General features: G+C 44.5%; 1 protein-coding gene; it reads left to right on the top strand.

Annotated features, from left to right (window-relative positions):
* The first annotated feature begins 15,297 nt into the window (after positions 1–15,297).
* GSTUM_00008315001 (uncharacterized protein) lies at positions 15,298–16,889 on the top strand. XM_002839980.2 has 2 exons: positions 15,298–15,474; positions 15,528–16,889. Exons 1-2 carry the CDS (start codon positions 15,340–15,342, stop codon positions 16,245–16,247), a joined length of 855 nt encoding a protein of 284 aa, XP_002840026.1. The 5' UTR covers positions 15,298–15,339; the 3' UTR covers positions 16,248–16,889.
* The last annotated feature ends 350 nt before the right edge of the window (positions 16,890–17,239 follow it).

Here is a 17,239-nt window from a genome sequence, read left to right as displayed (position 1 = left end):
TTTGCTGTAGCTGCCCCATTCTTAGACTTCAGTAAATATATCCAACAATACTTAGTGTAATCGTTGACAAATGTCATGTAGTACTTGTTCTTGCCAAGAGTAGGTACTGACATACAACTGCTCAAATTAGAATGCACTTTTTCAAATGGTGATTTCATGCTTATTTCAATAGTCTTTAGTATACTATGAGTTGATTTATATTTATTACAAGTGTCACAATTGAAGTATTGAGAGATGTCGATGGGGGAGGTATCCTTATAACATTTCTTAATCACTTTTGGATATCCAAGAGCCTGATGTCTTTCTTTGTAGGAGGAAATCATAATGCTTTCTTTTTTCATTCTTATATACCATAATCCTTCTTGCTTATCTGCTACCATGAATATTTTCCCTTTTTTCTCGAACAATCTCTTCCCCATTTCCATCACTATCCTTATTTCAACATCACCCATTCGGGATTCTGATACCAATGAGTATCGAAAGGAGAGAATATACAGTATCCGTTTATGGATGACTGTGTATTGACATCTATCCAACAGGTATACATTGATTATTGCATCTCCGGATGCAGTTGCCGAATGAATTCTTCCATCGGCGGTGACTATGGTTTCAGAAAAAGGGGTGAGATTGAGAAAATCACCTGACTTTAGTGAACAGTGACTTGTAGCACCTGAGTTGCATAACCAATTCGTAGAGTTTTTACCCTCTACTATCTCCAAATTTAATAGCATATTTCCAGCTATCAATACTGTAAAATTCGCATCAGTTGTTACAGTTGTTTAAGTTTGTTTTTTCTTTTCTTTTCTCTTCTTTTCCCTTTGTAGACTTCGACATTTCACAATCTTGTGGTTGTCGCTTATTTTCCCTCTCTTTGCACAATAGCTGTAATTCTTTTTCTCACCTCTAGGTACACTCCATATATTTTTTCTTCTTTTCCTTCTGACTTCTCAGCAGTCCTTCTGATAAAGTAGTCTCTGATATCTATATAGTGAATAGTTTTCTATGCTGATAACATATCGTATATGTCAGGATGTAGGTCGTTTATGGATAACATAAACACCATTCCTTTCACTGACTTGGATTGAGTCCACGTCCTCATTGCGGTACTAAATTTGTCGATGTTGCCTTTACTGTCAGTATCATTACCACATCATTGAACTAATCAATTCTAAGCAGTTTCAAACTTGATTGTACGGCTAGGGATTGATTGTCCGGAGGTGAGTTTAATCTTCCAGATAGCTTCCAGTAAGATCATGTTAGTTGCAGGGGTTTCTTTATCGAATTTATCTTTAAAGGCTTGCCAAGTACCTTTGGAAGTTGCATTGACAGAGATATCGGTGTGGAAGGTAGTGTCAACAGCTTGGTATAGGAAGAACTTTGCTCCTTTGTCTTTCCTTCTCTATTCCTTGACTCGCATGGTGTAGGTTGTTGTGCTATCTTCGGAAGGAGGTTCTGGTTTCACAGATTTACCTGTTACTACATCCCACAAATCCAGGACTTCAAAGGCTATCTCCCAGGCGTTAGCCCAGGTTTGACAATTTTCTTGATCATGGAGCTTGGAGTAGTTCTTGACAGAAAAGCTAAAGCTAAATTTTATGTCTTTTTTGGATGACATGATGATGTAGACGGTTTAGTTCTTTTATCTTGTGTTCAGAAGTCATTTGTATCAATTAATATCCTTAAAATAACTTAACACGTAACCTCAAATATTTTCATAGTAAGGTTCACAGCATACAGGAAACAAATTATTAAAGTCTACCAGTCAGATGTGGTTGCAGCCTTTACAGTGGTAAAGGCCGTGTTTAGAGGGGGTCGGTAGGAACTCGTGTGCATCGTAAAAGAAATCATTCACCATAATATAATAGAGAATTGATTAAGGGTGGAAGACAGTGATGCATTCTCTTGGAGTTCTTTAGAGGTCTTCTGGTTTATGGCAGGAATGCGGAAGTATCTCACAAACCCGGGCTCATAACCTGAAAATATTTGTATCTATTATACTAACTGTTGTGATAACGAAGTAACAATAAATAACCATAATAAAATCTGAAGACTTAATGATTAATCCAAGCTTGCGCACTCTTTCTAAGAACAGGGCTGAACCTGCCCTTTATATACCCTTTTATCATTATACGAGCACTGCCTCATACCAAGGAAATCTCTAGAAGATGCTAGAATACAATAGCATATATACTCAGTCATGTGGCTATATCACATGACCAACACAGCCCTATCACCGGATAGGAAAGGAATAATTATTGTTTTGATAAAATTTTGAAATTATGGGAAAGTATGGGCTTGGCCTACAAACTCTGGCTTACCTTTTGGTTTGTTGATGGGTGTAGGTGACTATTTGGAGTGTCCTAGGATCGTCTTTTGCGGAGGGATTCTAATGTCTGAGGAGGGGGTCTTGCTCCCATCTATTCGATGTAGTTGGTCTAAGCCTAAGTTTAAGGCATTATGCGGAAAGGCATGATAATACGGCATTTATCTACCGGCATGCGCCTTCACCACCCTGTATTTGGGCCATCTCTTGAAACCTATCATGATTTTGTCAATGTGCATCAACGATTAGTTTATCTACTCGAGTGTGATAGAACTCGATACCGCTACTCTATATCATTCCAGAGGCGACTGGTCCAGGGAAGAGCTCCGGAGCGCTAAAGATAACGATAGTCTAGACAAAACACGGCGCATCGAGCCAACCTCAGCCGAGATCAAGTTGCCTTCATGTCTTGATATGATATCAATTGTCTTTCCGAACAGGAAAACCTCCAATCGGAATTTGTTAAAATCATTTCGAGATGGAGAATCCTTGCTCACCTGAACCTAGCGTGAGATCCTCCGTGCTCGCCGAAAGGGAGGGATCCCTTTCGCGAGATGACCGCAAGTCTCAAAAATAGACGTGAAGGTGTTGAGTGTGGGGTGGCAGGTGGAATCGGACTTGATAGGACGAATATCCGGCCAAGCATTCCTCGGGATCGTCAGTGGCCCCGAATGGCAGTGCCAAGAGAGGAGCAGGCGGGGGTGGAGGAAGGGAGGACTGTCTGTGGTGATGGAGAGTCGAGGCGGAGCAGCTTCAGCAGAGCCTTTTCCACAATTTGACCAGGATTACTGGTCGGTTTGCGCATGGTAGGGTACTGTACTCGTACTTGTACTTACCTCAAGTCAGACATGTCAAGCGGTGAAAGTGCACGAATGTGAAGAAAATTTTTTCTTTCGAATGAGAAACTGCGCATGGACGACAAATGACAGGATTGATAACCGAAATGCGACACCAAGATTTTCATCTGTATTGAGACGCTGAGCCGCATTTCGGGTATCCGCAAAGAAGGTGCAACATGCTGCTCTCGGTGTATCGTGCAGAAGATGGTCCAAAAGCAGATACCGGTACCGTGTAGGTGCAATACCGGTATGCGGCATCGGAATCTTGGATTTTGGAGTGAGCCATTTTTCGGGCTCTCTTCACTTCAACATGGGTCATCCCGTGCGGCTGTGAAAACACGTTTTCCACACCACCGTCCCTCTCAGGCTGAGGGCCCGTTTTTGAATATCGGGGAATACCGGTTTGATGCAATGAATCCGTTTCAAAACATTTTCGACAACATCATGTCTCAGATCAGTATATGACAGAAAGGGTTTTTGGAGAATCGTTGAAATCATGGCCCACCAGTTAATTTGCCCTCCCGGATGTTAAGAAATCCGTTTACGGGCATTCGCGGCTGCTTAGACGGCTTTTACCTACAGCACTGCTTTTTCGGATTTGGGCCGGGTAGTTCGCCCTCTCACGCCTCTTAGCTGTCAGCTTTGCCTAGATTGATCCTGCGTCTGCGGAGTTGATCGATGTACCTGAGGCTGGGCGGGAAGCGCCTGGCGGTCATCAAGCTGATTTTCCCAACCTCTCCACATATTTCTCCGGCTGCTGGGGGCCTACGTGGATCATCGAGTCTCCTGGTATTGTCCTATTTTGGGGATAGGTGAATTGTAGGTTCCGCGGGGATATAGGTATAGTCGCCGATCCCCTTGCCGTCCGCCTGTCAGATCCTATGACAACTGCACCACATTTAATACTCGCACAAGGCCTGAGATGTGGTTGGCTCTCTGACGGCCATGGCAGTGAATAAACATCACTTTGGCAAACCAGGCTTCTCTCTTGGTGAGCCTGGGGGCCTTGGCCGATTGCCTCTGCATTGAGTGACCGTTTTCCACCCTTCCTTCAGCTCAAAGTACCACGAACCTTACCGGCAATACGGGCGTCCTCGGGGAACTGGATGGTATGGAAATAGTAAGGCTCTAGTTTTACATTGTCTGGCTTTGGCTGAATGGGCGAACGGTGTTTTTTAAACCGGCCCCTCTGCATAGTATGGTGTATTATGTGCTATGAACTTGCATAGCGGATAATCCTGAAATTGTTGGAGTAACAACGTACTGGTGGGTTGTAGTAATATATTTGCAATTCGTTTCAACCTAGGCATACAATTACCAACGAGATAATGAGGTTGATGCTGCGGTTTATTCCGTAATGTACGTGGACCCTGAGGGCTTGGTGTAAAAGGTTTAGTATGGAGACAGGTGTTGGGCGTAGACATTTACTTGTGTTCTCGCGTTCCACATATTGAGAATTCATAATGCGCTTGGGTCCGGGATCCCCTGGATCTGTGCTCGTGTGATATCCCAACCCACACAGGCACCGCTAGACGGGTGCTCTCTCCGAACTCGTGGGAAGCCAGAGCCGCGGGGTCAGCATTGAATCTCAATAAGGTAGGAATTGCGAATCTCCTTGCGAAGTTCACAACTTGAGTGCCGAAAGTACGGATACCCGGGCTATGGGTGGCAATGAGAGTGTCGAATTCCTCGAGTATGGTGCCGGCGCCTTAGAACCAACCCTGAGTCTCATGCATCTGTGTGCTGACTAAGCACGAGTGATCGGGTATGATGGCGGGATATATGAACATCAGATCTTAAGTTCAAGGAATCACATTGACAACTGATGATGTTTTAATACAAAAGTTGTAGCAGAAAATCTACTAATTTAGTTTTGCTTCTGCTTACACTTAATAGAAATCAGGCAAGTAGGTTCTAATCATAAATAGTGGCTGGCGGAGGAGGGGGGGGGTTGTAGGGGAAATAGTAGCCGGTAGGAGAGAACAATGCAGAACCAGGAATGGGGGGATGGAGAATGTTTTAATAAGGGGGTAGGGCATAAGGGGTAAGGGGTTGGTGGTGGGGATGGGGATGGGGGGCAGTTGTGGGGGGTGAAAATGAAATAGGGGCAAGAATAATATCTATATGCAAGAGAGATTAATTCAAAGTATGTAATTAAGAGAAGAGAAGAGGGCGAAGGGGGGTAATACCAGTACTATTATCATTCTTCTTCATTGTATACTCGGACTCGTCGGTGGGAAGTAAAGACTTGAAATTCTGTACTCGCATACAAGATCCCGGCACGGTATGCAGTAATTCGATGTTGGCACCGGGAGTAGAATCCGGCAATGGTAGAGTTCTTAACATCAGCTAATGCTTCCCAGATAACTCTCCGAAGTAATTCAATATTGTAATCACAATTACTATGTGTATAGCGCTTTGCATAGCCCCAGTAGTATTCAATCCAGTTGAGTTCACAATGGAACTTTGGATAAAATGCTACCAAATAGCCTTGGGCTTCCAAATCTTCCTGCAATTTTCCTTGCTGATTAAGAAAATCAGCCTGCAGTGATAATATTCTTCGAGTACAACAATCTAGAAAAAAAACATTTATTAGCCAGATAGGTATCTTAGAAAGAACATTGTAATTAGATTTAAGAGTAAGAATGTTTACCGTTTGTGGTACAAGCAGGCGGTAATTCCTCACAATCTGTACATTTCTTCCTATAAAAGGGCTCGCAGGAGATACAAAGGACTCGCTTGTGACAGCTCTTGCATGCCTTTCTCGCTAAATAGGCTGAACATTTTCGTATGCGTAGACATGGTTCTGGGCAAAGTGCCTTTCTTGATATAAGATAAGTGTCACAGACTTTCCCAGCAATGCATAATTTGCACTTCTTCCTCCTCCTACAAGGTCCACAAAGTGGCTTTGAACACTCCAATCTGAGATCCTTATGCCATAGGTTTCGCTCTTGTAGTACCTGCCGTATTCTTTTTGGTTCCTGATTTTCATTGACCATCAATTGAATATTGGTAACATCTCCATTGATATAGCCAGCTCGCATTTTGCTCTGTTTGCCACCAGGATCAAGGTTCATATGCTGAACTCTTAATGCATCTTCTGCAAATGCCGAATGACTTGTTGCATTATCGAATAAGAATAGGGCCTGATAGCCTAGATAGACAGCCTTGAAACTAGGAATTATGATGTCTGTAACCTGTTGAACAATTTCATCTCCACCCCAATATCCCTCACTACCTGTTCCAAACTCAAATAACTTGGTTGCAAATTCTCGAATTCCCAATTCCAATTGTGCACTGGCACTTAACTTAGATGCTGAAAGGCGAGCCGATGGAAGTAAAAAGTCCGAAACCATTATTCCCTTCCCACATCCCTTCGGTTGGAAAATAGGCATATCCTTTGCATGCCAAGCATACCACCTTCCATCATGTGTATTAAAAGTACTTTCATCATGCGTAATTAGTATTATTGGCTGTGAGATTGGTGATCTAGGAAAGCAGTTAGGTGGGTACTCCTTGGGTATAATATTGCCTTCAATATCAAATTGAACTAAAAAGGAATCCAGTTTATCCAGCATATCCAAAAATCTTTCCCGTTCAGCCAGTACATCAGGCCTTTCATGGCCATCAAAGTACACACCCTTTCTAATTTGCCTCCAATTCAAACCCAGTCGGTAAAGCCAATTACAAGCAGTACGTGCTCTAAACTCCTTTCTTTCCCGAATTTTGTTACCATCAATATCACTCCCATGGCCAGCATCTCGAATTCCTGTTTTATGAATCATTGTCTCAAATTCATCACTGATATCTGATCTAAATATCCTGTTAGCTATCCTAATTGTAATATGTACTAGTTTTGAATAAATAAATAATGTAACGTGTTCGCAAGGTGCTAATCACGTTATCGATAATGGATACGATAGTTGGCAGGTGGCCTGCTCTTCCAGAGAGGAGGCGAGAGCTGAGAACTAAAGGAGGCTTCGAGGGCGTACTGAGGAACAAAGAAGTAACCGTTCAACCAAGTATATTGAAATACTGTCTGTCGAAGTCTGCCTTTTCTATCGTAGAAACAGGCGGTCTTTAAATACACAAATCTGTTCATGTCTAGCATGAACGAAACTAATCAAAGGTATCAATTGATACTCTTTGGTAAAACAAACCAAGTATCAAAGCGATACTTAAAACAAAACATAAAACAAAACCAAGTATCAAACGATACTTAAAACAAACCAAGTATCAAAGCGATACTTAAAACAAAACATAAAACAAAACCAAGTATCAAACGATACTTAAAACAAACCAAGTATCAAAGCGATACTTAAAACAAAACATAAAACAAAACCAAGTATCAAACGATACTTAAAACAAACCAAGTATCAAAGCGATACTTAAAACAAAACATAAAACAAAACCAAGTATCAAACGATACTTAAAACAAACCAAGTATCAAAGCGATACTTATAACGAAACATAAAACAAAACCAATAACCAAGTACCCGTACCGGTTACAAATAAGATCCTTTACTAGGAGCTAAATACTAACATACAAATTGAACAGGCTATTAATCTTGCAAGCGGAAGAATTTTTTCCCTCTGGGGATTCAAGATATTTCTGAATTGTTCATGACAATCCTCGTCCAGTAATTGCTAGATACTATAACATGAATAATATTAGCAGTTGTTAAAAATATTATATATAGTAGAAAGAAAACATACTAATTCCAGCCTTCTGAATATACTCACCAGCTACTAGAAGTATATCCTCATCATACAATAAGGTACAAAGTCCATAATGTCTATGTATACCTTGTCTACTCTCTGGAATCTTACGTGAGGCCATCCAGGCATTTTCCTACTTGACAATTTGCCTACCGGTATCAGCTCCCCGGAAGTATGATTTTGCTACCTCGGTGGCTAATTCCTGCCATACCCTACCAGGATCAAGCACCTGTGCCCACGTAAATGAACGAACCATTTCATAGCGTTTAAAGGTTGCCCGATTCAGTCCTTGCTCTCCAAAGTGCTTTCTTTGCGAGGTTTTATGCTGCAATAAAAAATGCAGTTCATGCAAGGATTCATTGCGAATCCGGACCTGTATCTCATGTGGAGCCTTGCATGCTCTCAGGACATCTTGAAGACTTGGCTGTCTTCCACTATCAAAAATGTAGTTAACAAAATTCTCAACTGGTTCAGCTTCAAGCTCTTGCCTATTATATTTGATTCATACTTTCAATTAGTTTTCCAGATACTTGTAGTAGTGATTGTATTCAAAATCTTACTCAATTGTAGGACTGGTGTCCTTTGATTTCATACTTATTCCAGGCAGTTGCTGTCTTTCAAATAAACCCTGTATAGAATATGAGGCTGAAGCCTCCTTTGCTCTCTCCTGTGCTTCTTTCTTCTTGCGATAGAATGTCACCTTTGATTCCCCCTCATATTTCATCTTTCTTTCCTTTTCTACCTCATCCTCATCATTATCCTCCTCATAATACATATCCAATAACTCGTAGGCTGATTTGCTTTCAATGTCTTTTAAAAAACCCGTTGCTGGGAGAACTACATCACCGGTAACCTCACTTCCTGTAAGTTCCGCACTCTCCACTCCTTCTTGCTCCTCCTCACCCTCATCACTGTTAATATCATACTCAGAATCTGACTCAGAATCTGACACGGAATATTCCTCATTGTCAGACTCCTCCGATAACCCATCATCCTGTCCAACCCATCCTGCGTCATGCCCCTTGACTATATCAATCAATATCCTTGACTCCGAGTTGACCAGTAGGTTACCGGAATGGATTGAGGCTCTTTTGTTACGTGCGGCTTGTAACTGGGCAAGATGAGCTTTCGATAATCGAGGCATTGGAGATCTGATAGTGAAGCGAGAATGACCTGTAAATGTCTTCCGTTCCCGGTACGCAAATTTTCATCGCCCCCACCTTCATCGCTTGTCACTCGACTTGGCACCTATTCCCAATTAGGCAACAACCCCTTCCTTTTCCCCAGTCTCACGGCACCTTTCTCTATACAAATTTGATCACTCTTTTATGTCACATTTCTCCTCCCTCAGGTACTTTCCATTTAATTCTTTCTGTATATCTATTCTTATACACCCCATAAACATTTTATTTATACAGACCCAATTAAATTATTCTTTTGTTGGTGGAAAGTTCTGGTTGATCAAAGTCACTTAAGATTTGGCCGATCGTGAGGGTCGGTTCTAAGGCGCCGGCACCATACCTGTACAGTAAAAACTCAAATAATCCAATATTGTCTTTGGAGTTGCCTCCTCCGGTAAGGTGTGTTTTGTTTTGATTTTTGATGTCCCTTAGAGGGGGTGAGCAACTCTTTTCTTTTTTGTTGTGTTTTCCGCACATTTTCCAAAGTAGGAAATTTTGGACCACGAGTGCATCGCCGAGGTTCGGTTATTTGAGTTTTCACAGCATGTGCAAGTGAAAGTGTTTTTTCCCTTTCTTTCTCAAGAAACGAACTAGGCCATCACACTACCAGTGTCGGTATTGTAAATGCCACTTTGATTGCTGGACAGCGGCTGTAGAGTTGAATACCTCAGAGCCTAGCCACGGACACGCAAGCCGCTGCTGTGTAAACAACGATAGCGGCAGTGGCAGAGGGAGACACGTCTGCTGAGTTAATATGAGATTGCTATCAAAAAAACTGAAACCCTTGAAACCTCCTTACTCTGTAAAGTTCGCGGCAGAATCGTATCAATATATGCCATTCTGTTAGTACTACCATGGTTGCTACAAGCTGACCCCCGCGAGGCTCGATAAGTTGCTTCGACTCCTGCAAAGACACCTCATATCTCGAGAAAGTGTCCAACTCATCATTGCGGGCCTAGTTCTACAAGGGAGAATCAAGTATCGAGAAACTTTGCTCTCGATGCAATGACGCCCCAAGTTAGTGGCTAAGGAGTTTGGAGGAGGGTATGATCACTCGTGCTAGGTTTGACCGTACAGTTCGAAACATCCAGCTCCTGACTAGCAGCTCGTGTCTTGCTCTAGTCCGAAGCCCAGGTGTCATCTGAAGGTTCCAGTCTGTTCGTTTCATATTTATACTTGTTTCGTCGGGTTGAGGGCGATCTGGCGCATGGGTTCCTGCAGGAATTGTTTCTTTCCCTCAGTTTTCTCCTCCACGAAGGTGGAAGGTAATATAACATGCTACGGCGCTGCTTTCGTGGCCTAGATGCTTACGCTCTCTCTCACAAGCTGGCCAAGCTGGTTGGGCTTGGTTGGATTGAACGACTTTAGGATCCTTCGGCGAGCTACTCAGTGAAATCTGAATCACCACACCATCAAACGACTGCCAAGTCGATTGCAAGAGCTTGGGGGATATTTAACCCTGTTCAAGAGAAGTGCATATCTTCAGAGCGTTTTGCACAAAAATTGAACAAAGGTTAAGTTGGTTGATGTCGGGCAGTGCTCGCGTTATCGCGCGTGTGTTGATATCGATGGCGGGAAGGGTTGATGTCACGTGGCAGTGCTGAACACTAATGCTATTATTTTTACAGGGAATTCCTTGGGGCGCATTAGTTTGATTGGATCACTTTGGCTCGATGGGACGAACCGGTTTCTAGTTTACCAATGATGATTTGGGATGCTTTTGGCCTCGGCTTGGCTCTGTGCATTAGAATGTGTGCAAACAGCACTACCAACTTGAGTTCGGTGCCTTTTTGCAGCCTGCGCACAATTCACAGAACGCATTTGGGGGCCCACTTAGATGGCGCCGGGTGTCCGGTGTTGTTCCTCGTGTTTAGTGGACTGGGGGTACTATACTAAAGTATCACGGTCTTATATAACTTCGTTTTTTCCCGCGTTCCGTGTCGAGTTTAGTTTCGTGAGTTTCTAAAATTCCTCAAACCATATTTTACAGCTAGCTGGACTATTCACATTTATTCCACCTTTTTATAATACCTTCAACTCTATAATTGCTCTGGCAGCAAACTCCCTCCTCTTGAATACATATTTGAAAAATCCTCCAAATATCGAATTGTGGGTAATCCTCCATCCTCAGCACCCTGAATTCAAGTGAAAGTTAACCCGTTATAGGTAGCCCGAATGGCTATCTTCGTACGAATGGCTATTGCGACAGCTTCTCTAGCCCCACATGTTACGGGCACAAGTGCTGAATGGATATCGGCCATCTGCTCGCTTATAGCCGTGGCTCTAGCTCTGCTCACTCTCATCACCGTGTGTTTGGCGTCGGATCAGATACTCATCCGCCATCGCTTGGGTCTTTCGAAGGAGTCCCTCGGCCCTTGGATGCCAACGGTTGTTTCGCCTTCCGCCTTCCGAATGCAAATGTGGGTTTTGACGCCAACCCTCAGCGTCCGCCTGTTAGTTGCTAAGAACTGGCAACCTGTGATCTCAATTCCCCTCGGTTTCGAACTTCCACAGAAGAGCGCAAAGACGGACTTGGAGGCATCCAGGATGGTGCCCGCACAGGCAAGCTGGGTAAACTTTTTAGAAGGTCTTGGGATACCCCCGGGAGATGATAGAGGGTTTTACAAGATGCGATCTGAATCTGAGTCGGTCAACGGGGTTGTTCCAATGCGCTGGAAAGGACCTGACTTGGCCGCTATCTGTTCAATTCTTGGCTTTCAGCCGATTAAAAGCAAGCCAAACACTAGGAAGCTTATGGACCTCCCAACCCAGTGGTCTGGGCCTTTGGGGTGGTTGCAATTTAGAGCCAGCTCTGACGGATGTATTGTCGAATACCGAAGGAGATCGGTAACCGTCGACCAAATTCCCCTGGATCTTCACAATTACTACCGGAATTTGGATGTGGAAAGCCCACCCTTCAAGCTCAAGTCAAGGCTCTGGCAGTCAATTGGTGGGATGTGTTGTTCCGATAACGAAGTCATCTATCTCTCCAACACTTTCGAGAAGATGAGGGATCGTGGAGGGAATGTAGAAGAGCTGGTCGATGTGATGTGCGACGAGCGCATAGAATGCCCAGAAGAATATAGCGGGGGGGAAGTAGTGGGGAGAATGTTCAGCAAGAAAGCCAATCGCCATAGAGGCCCCCGCGAGAGCCGGACGCCCCAGTTATCTCCGCAGCTCACACGCGGCATATCCGATCTCCTCAGATTTCCCAGCTCAGACATGAAAGGTATGAAGGGCAGTTCTAGGAAGATGGTTGTGCTACGCCCCTCTCCTGGTCACCTTTCAACAGCATTAGCAGGAGAGCTTGTCCATAGCCGAGGTCTGGAGAAAGATCGCCCCTACGAGTACACATGTACTCACACCGACAAAAACGAAGTTGATAAACACTGCGAACATAAACTTGGCCGCCTCTGTATGGATACGAATTCACTGGCGCTCATGAAGAAAGCTGTTCTTCGGATAGAGCCTGATGGCTTCTACTTTTCGCCGTCGAGGTTCCTTAACATCCAGCTAGCTCAGATATGGAGCTGCGCTTTCTCGATATCAGAAACCCGTCCAAACCAGCAATACATATTCCCGATTGACCAGCTTGACCTCTGGGTTGATGAAGGCCGCCATGGATGGCCCAGCGATGACGCTCCCGAAAGGCAACTTTACAACGCAATAAAGCTCATCAACTACTTTCAGTCGATAAAAAGCACCTCCCATGCAACGTTTACGGCGGCGGACATGATACTGATTTCTAGAGCATCCGCCTCACTTCGTAGGCTTATTGGGCCTGAAGGAATGGACCTTATTTGGGCTATACTGGCGTCACCAAAGTTTTTTGGCCACTTAGCCGACCGCATCACACATACGACGATGCAAGACTTGCTGTATTCTAGGCTGATATGTAAATCTGGGCGGTTTAACTTCTCACAGATGAAGCGCTCGGAAGTAAAACTGGCCGCTGATGAAATTAAGGTGGAGTTGGTTGAGGATGGAACCTTCAGAGGTATTCAGGTGGTGGCGGCTTTTATGGACGTCTTCCTTAACTTCTTTTGGATCGATAGCGGGTGGGCCACTGATGTCGCGCTGTATGACACCACGATGCCACAAAGCGTCACGATGTGTTAGGCCCTTTTTCGCTTTCTAGTTTATTTCCTTCCCCACTTACCGGTATTTCTTAACTTACTCACCTACTTCTGCTCTGTATTTTTTTCCCTTGTTCTTTTCCCTCTCACAGTATATCACTTCTTCATTCCCCATGTCCGTTTGTCCGTCTTTTTCTACTTAACCCAACGCGCCCAAGTCCTCTTTTAGTCTCTCGCTTTTCTTTGTTCTAAATTTTGTTTGCCTGCTTGCTTTCTCTCCCTGATAGTTTTCTTTGCCAAAAGTTTTCCTAGCCTTTTCGTCTGATACTATATCTTCTGATCTCTGCTCCCTTTCTTGGCTCGCCTGGCTGGCACCAGCCTAGCCACCTCTCCCTCCATAGATCTCCCCAATAAACTTCTCCTATTATATATACACGTAGGCCCATGACCCCCACCCGGGCAACTAGTAACCAGCAGAGTGAATAAACTTTGCAGCCAGAGAACATGCGAGTGAGGTTTCATGACTCTATCACCTGAGCGCAGTTCGAATATTTAGGCCCCTCAACCGTGCTAGGCTAAACCCTCTCTCATAGTACATAGGGCGATCAGGGGTATATTATGGCAGTGCCCATAAGCCACAAGGTTAACTCTTCGTGTTTGAATAATATGGGTGTTGAAAGAAGGATATAATATTCACTCAACATACCTTCATACTCGCTGCACGTAGGGGCTGTATCATACCGATAATTAAATGCTGGTGCCTTGCATCCTCTGGCAGATGCGGCCGTTTAACTGGCCGATGGACTACCCATCGGTTTTTTTTTTTGCACTTTTAGGTATCCATAGGCTGAAAGAAAAATATAGGTGCGATAACAGATAAGTGTCAACTATGTGACTGAGTATGCAACATAGTATAATAAACCTAATACTAGACCAAATCAAATAAAAAAACCGTACTTTTACTCTCCCATATCTTGTAAGCATTTCTACGGTTTTTGTAATTGATTCAAGCGAGTATCGGGTTGGTTATATTGAATTGCATATCGAGTCACTACCAGACACTCTTCTCTTCCTGCACCATAGTAGTTATTATAATTATCAATACTGGTTGGTTTCCCGCCGGCAGCCTTGCCCATACACCGGTATCCCCAAACACTACACCGCCACAACCACCCGCTTGCCCGGTTGCCAGCAAAGCACTTGGAAAGGCACCTTGTGCGCAAGGCTTTTCGAATGCGGTGGGCGTGCGCACGGGGGGTAGTTAATGCGCATTAGGTAACTTTGAAATTTCCTGTGCTATGCACAGTGCTCGAGCACTCAAGTACCTAATCTCAAACAGAAAGCTCTACTCTAGCATTCCTCGAGCGTTTGTATTCACTTTTCGCAACTCCTTTCCCTGATCCTCTTATTGATTCACCTTGTTTAATTGATGGAGGAGATGAAAGCTAAATCAAGATAACATTATCGGGGGTAATTCCCCTCGATGGCGACGGGTGGTAGACGGTAAATATACGATGATCAAGTATGATATCATACCCCTACCGATAATGCGTCAAACCAATTTACCCCATCAAAGCCGGTAACCGGGTAGGATACGGGTACGATACCGGTATTGTAGCTTATTGGTCTTGTTTGTGGCCTATGTCTGGACAATCCAGTTCTCAGACTGGTGTAGTGACCGACACTACCAATGGACACTTACTGTACTCGAGTATATTAATTCGCATTCGCTTATTAAGTCGGCGATTACCTTCCTAATAAAGTTAGGTTATGTCGCATGGTTCAATGATTGGCGATATTTATTGCCGTATTAGGCATCTCGCCAAGATATTACAGATACCGTACTTGATACCGGTACTCGAGTACTCGAGTACCGTAGAGTTAAACTTTGAGCTACCCCAGCACCACAACAGGTTGATATTTCTCTAACCCCCCACAATTCCCTAGGCAATCATGAAGTAAAGACTTTTATAGAAGCGTTCGAGCTTATGGGTTGCTGCTGTTGGCTTTGAGGTATTCGAAGTTGGCTATATATGTTGGTTGAGGGGTTGATTTGCGTTGACCAGACAATAATGTCACGTGATCTATGTTTCCCACCCACCAGGCCTAAAAGACATGCATCCCCAGGAGCCGCATTCAAAATTTGCCCCAAACCCCACCATCACCCAACCTTCGCACGAACCTCCACCAATCCCTCCGAAATGCTCTACCTGATAGGACTAGGTCTTTCCAATGAGAAAGACATAACCATTGCTGGTTTAGAAATCGTCAAAAAGGCCTCGCGCGTCTACCTAGAGGCCTACACAAGCATCCTCATGATTGGGAAGGACAAACTAGTAATCACTTCTCCCAGTCCTTCTCCTCCTTGGCTAACCACCGGATCTCTTAGGAAGAGTTCTACGGGCGTTCCGTAATCCTTGCCGATAGAGTGCTCGTTGAATCTTCTAGCGACACAATTCTCTCAGGTGCCGACACGGATGATGTAGCTATCCTGGTCGTCGGTGACCCCTTTGGGGCGACAACACACACGGACCTCCTCCTCCGCGCCCGGGCACTCGGGATCCCACACCGTACAATCCACAATGCCAGTATCATGAATGCCATAGGGGCATGTGGACTTCAGCTCTACAACTTTGGCCAAACAGTGAGTATGGTGTTCTTCACGGATACTTGGCGACCCTCCAGCTTTTATGATCGGGTTCGGGAGAATAGAGAGATTGGGCTGCACACACTCCTCCTGTTGGACATCAAAGTCAAGGAACAAAGCCTGGAGAATTTGATTCGTGGAAGAAAAGTGTACGAGAGACCGCGGTACATGTCCGTGGCAGAATGTGCTCAACAGATGCTAGAAATTGAAAGCGAAAAAGGGGAGGGGGCCTACTCTGAGAACAGCCTTGCTATCGGAGTTTCCAGGCTTGGAAGCGAGAACCAGCAGTTCATTTCGGGGACTTTGACGGAGCTGTCTACTGCGGACCTTGGTGCCCCACTGCATTCCCTTGTTTTGTTGGGAAAGAGGGTACATGAACTGGAGATAGATTATATCAGGGAGTTTTCAATCGATAAGGAGAGTTTCGATAGAGCTTTTGCGGCGGAACATGGGAAGGTTTGATGTCACTGTTATCCAGCTTGTCAGTTTAGATTCATGAATTGTGCCCATGCTTGTACGTACACACAAAGCGGAACTAAATGCCTTTGTCGAGCTTTCTTGGCTGCATTGGTTGGTTATTGAACGGAGATACCTGTATAGGGTACAAATATTGCGATATCATACTACCCTCCCGAATCCTTTGGCAATGTCAAGGCCCGTGCATAACGCGGCGGACTATCAAGTTTGCTTTTCGAAACCAACTTATACCCTTTCATCCCCACCACCATCGTCACGAGTATTCAGCACCAATCACTCCACCAACTGCCATACGATGAGTGAGGAGAGCGAAGCCCTTTCCGATCCTGAGGAAAACCCGGAAAGAATGAGCTTCATGGATACCCTCAAGGCTTACACTGAAGACTTGGAAGCCCCAATACCGCCACATCAAGAATATTCACCAACCCCGTCTCATACTACTTCCTCGTTCTCTGCAATACATAGCAACAGTGGAAGCGATTCCATAAACACATCCGACGAGCAAGAGGAGTCGGAGTACCTGGAAGACGGTGAAGGAGAGGGGAATGGCAGCTTTGAAGATCTATCCTCAACCCTATCTATCCCCCCAACACCATCTTCGACAAGCGACTTTTGGAATCAGTCCCCAGTTCCGGATGCTTCCAGTCGTTCTACACCAAAGGCTGATTCCAATCCGTATCTTCCTACCCCGTCTACTTCCACGCGCAAAGTAGGGGCTCTTCTTTCACATAGGCTAAGCCTAGGCTAACGAATGCAAGAACAAAGACAAAATTTCTTCTCCCTCTCTGTTCATCTCCCTCCTTTCCTCATCATCATCCGACAGCTCCAGTTTATCCTCCTCTGAAGACGAGGTAACAATTATCCGCTCCAGAGCCCTCCCACCCCAGCCCCTAAAGCGAAAACTCCTTGATTCTCTAGAACCCCGGAAGAAAATACACCGCATGGAGCGTGAAAGAGATCGAGAGTGGAGCGTGAGG

Source organism: Tuber melanosporum (assembly GCF_000151645.1).
Source record: "Tuber melanosporum whole genome shotgun sequence assembly, scaffold_44, strain Mel28".
NCBI lineage: Eukaryota > Fungi > Ascomycota > Pezizomycetes > Pezizales > Tuberaceae > Tuber > Tuber melanosporum.
Note: the sequence above shows the minus strand (reverse complement) of the source record. Positions and strands in the feature narration are given on the sequence as shown.